General features: G+C 50.4%; 1 protein-coding gene across 1 annotated transcript; it reads left to right on the forward strand.

Moving 5' to 3' along the window:
• Window positions 1–1,017: 1,017 nt before the first annotated feature.
• On the forward strand, window positions 1,018–2,160 carry LOC116200463. The gene has a single exon (XM_031531312.1). It carries the CDS (start codon window positions 1,018–1,020, stop codon window positions 2,158–2,160), a length of 1,143 nt encoding a protein of 380 aa, XP_031387172.1.

The raw sequence follows: 2,160 nt of genomic DNA on the forward strand, positions 1-2,160 counted from the left end.
GAAGAGTTCAAGTCTGCATCGATTACTGAGACCTCAACAAGGCCAGCCCTAAGGATAATTTCCCTCTGCCCCACATCGGCGTCTTGGTCGACAATACGGCATGCCACTCCCAGTTCTCCTTCATGGATGGCTTCTCCGGATACAATCAAATCCGGATGGCCGAGGAAGACAAAATCAAGACGACGTTCACCACGATGTGGGAGACCTTCTGCTACTGCGTCATGCCTTTCGGCCTAAAAAACACCAAGGCAACTTATCAGAGGGCTATGGTCACGCTGTTTCACGACATGATGCACAAGGAAGTCGAGGTCTATGTCGACGACATGATTGACAAATCCAAAGAAGGAGAAGATCACCTCGTCAACTTGAAGCATCTTTTTGACCGCTTAAAAGAGTACAAGCTCTAGTTCAATCCGGGAAAGTGCACATTTGGCGCCCGGTCGAGGAAGCTGCTAGGATTCGTGGTCAGCAAGCACGGTATCGAGGTTGATCCGAACAAAGTCAAGGCAATCAGGGAGCTACCTCCTCCATCGTCGGTCCGCGAAGTACGAGGTTTCCTAGGACGACTGAACTACATTGCGCGCTTCATCGCAGACCTGACAGACAATTGCCAACCACTCTTCTGCTTGCTCCGCAAGAATGCAACAATCGAGTGGGACGAGGAATGTCAGAAGGCCTTCGACACCATCAAGGCATATCTAGTTCAGCCGCTTGTGTTGGTCCCACCTACACCAAATCGCCCCCTCATCATTTACCTAACAGTGCGTCGGCAGTCTTTAGGATGTATGTTGGGACAAGAGAATGAGTCGACACACACAAAAAGGACAATATATTACTTAAGTAAGAAGTTTACCGAAGAAGTTTACCGAAGGGGAATCCAATTATCCAGAGATCGAGAAGATCTGCTGTGCGTTGGTATGGGTCATGCAAAGGCTTCGACAGTACACGCTCTATCACACAATCCGCTTGCTGTCAAAAGCGGATCCCCTACGATATTTGCTTGATAGCCCGTCCTCCATGAGGAACATCGCAAAATGGCGCTGCCAACTGACAAAGTATGACATCGAGTACGTGTCTCGCACGTCAGTCAAAGGACAAGCAATCGCTGACCATCTAGCGGAATTCCCAATTGAGGATGACACACCGATTAATTCTGATTTCTCGGACGAAGGGATTCTCCAAATAGACGATGAGGAGGATAAGCCAACATGGAAGATATACTTCGACGGGGCGGTCAATTCCACAGGGTCTAGAGTCGGCGCAATGCTGATATCCCCGAACGAGCGGCATTATCCGGTTGCTGTGAAAGTTGACTTCTCCTGCACCAATAACGTGGCCGAGTACGAGGCGTACATCCTCGGCCTACAAGCTACAATTGACTTCAAGGTGAAGGAGTTGGAAGTGTTCGGTGACTCCATACTCACAATTTTCCAAACGCTAGGGCAATGGAAGACAAAGGACGCAAAGTTAGTCCCGTACCATGAGTATCTCGAGGAGTTGGCAAAAGGCTTCGAGAAGATCTCATTCACCTATACTTCAAGCATGAAGAACCAATTCGCAGATGCGCTCGCATCCATGGCGAGCATCACAAAGGGGAACCTCATCGAGCCCCTCATGATCGAGATCACCAAAGGTTCGGCCTACTGCGACGCAATCGAAGCAACTGACGCTAAGCCGTGGTACGAGGACATCAAGGACTTCCTACAAACGGGTCAATACCCTCCATTTGCTGACCGTCGCGACCGGAAGACGTTTAGACGACTCGCGGTGCACTACATCCTAAGCGGTGAAACACTCTATCGGCGATCCTTCGATGTTACATTGCTCAGGTACATCGACATACACGAGGCGCGACGTCTCATGGAGGAGGTGCACGGGGGAAGTTGCGGCCCTCACATTAACGGGCTCATGCTTGCCAAGAAGCTCATGCGCTTGGGATATTATTGGTCTACCATGGAGACCGACTGTGTCAAGCATGTTGTCAGCACCCTATTTTGGCCCACCGGCTCCCGACAGAGGACTTCCAACCAAAGCTCGGGATACTATTCACGATCGGACAATTGGAGGCGAATGCGCGGATGTGGGAGCATGGACTACAGAAGGGAAGCAGGGTCCTCCAAAAGGCTCAGAAGGGCAATCAAAAGGGGAGATGAACAATGA

This window comes from Punica granatum, chromosome 3 (assembly GCF_007655135.1).
Source record: "Punica granatum isolate Tunisia-2019 chromosome 3, ASM765513v2, whole genome shotgun sequence".
Lineage (NCBI taxonomy): Eukaryota > Viridiplantae > Streptophyta > Magnoliopsida > Myrtales > Lythraceae > Punica > Punica granatum.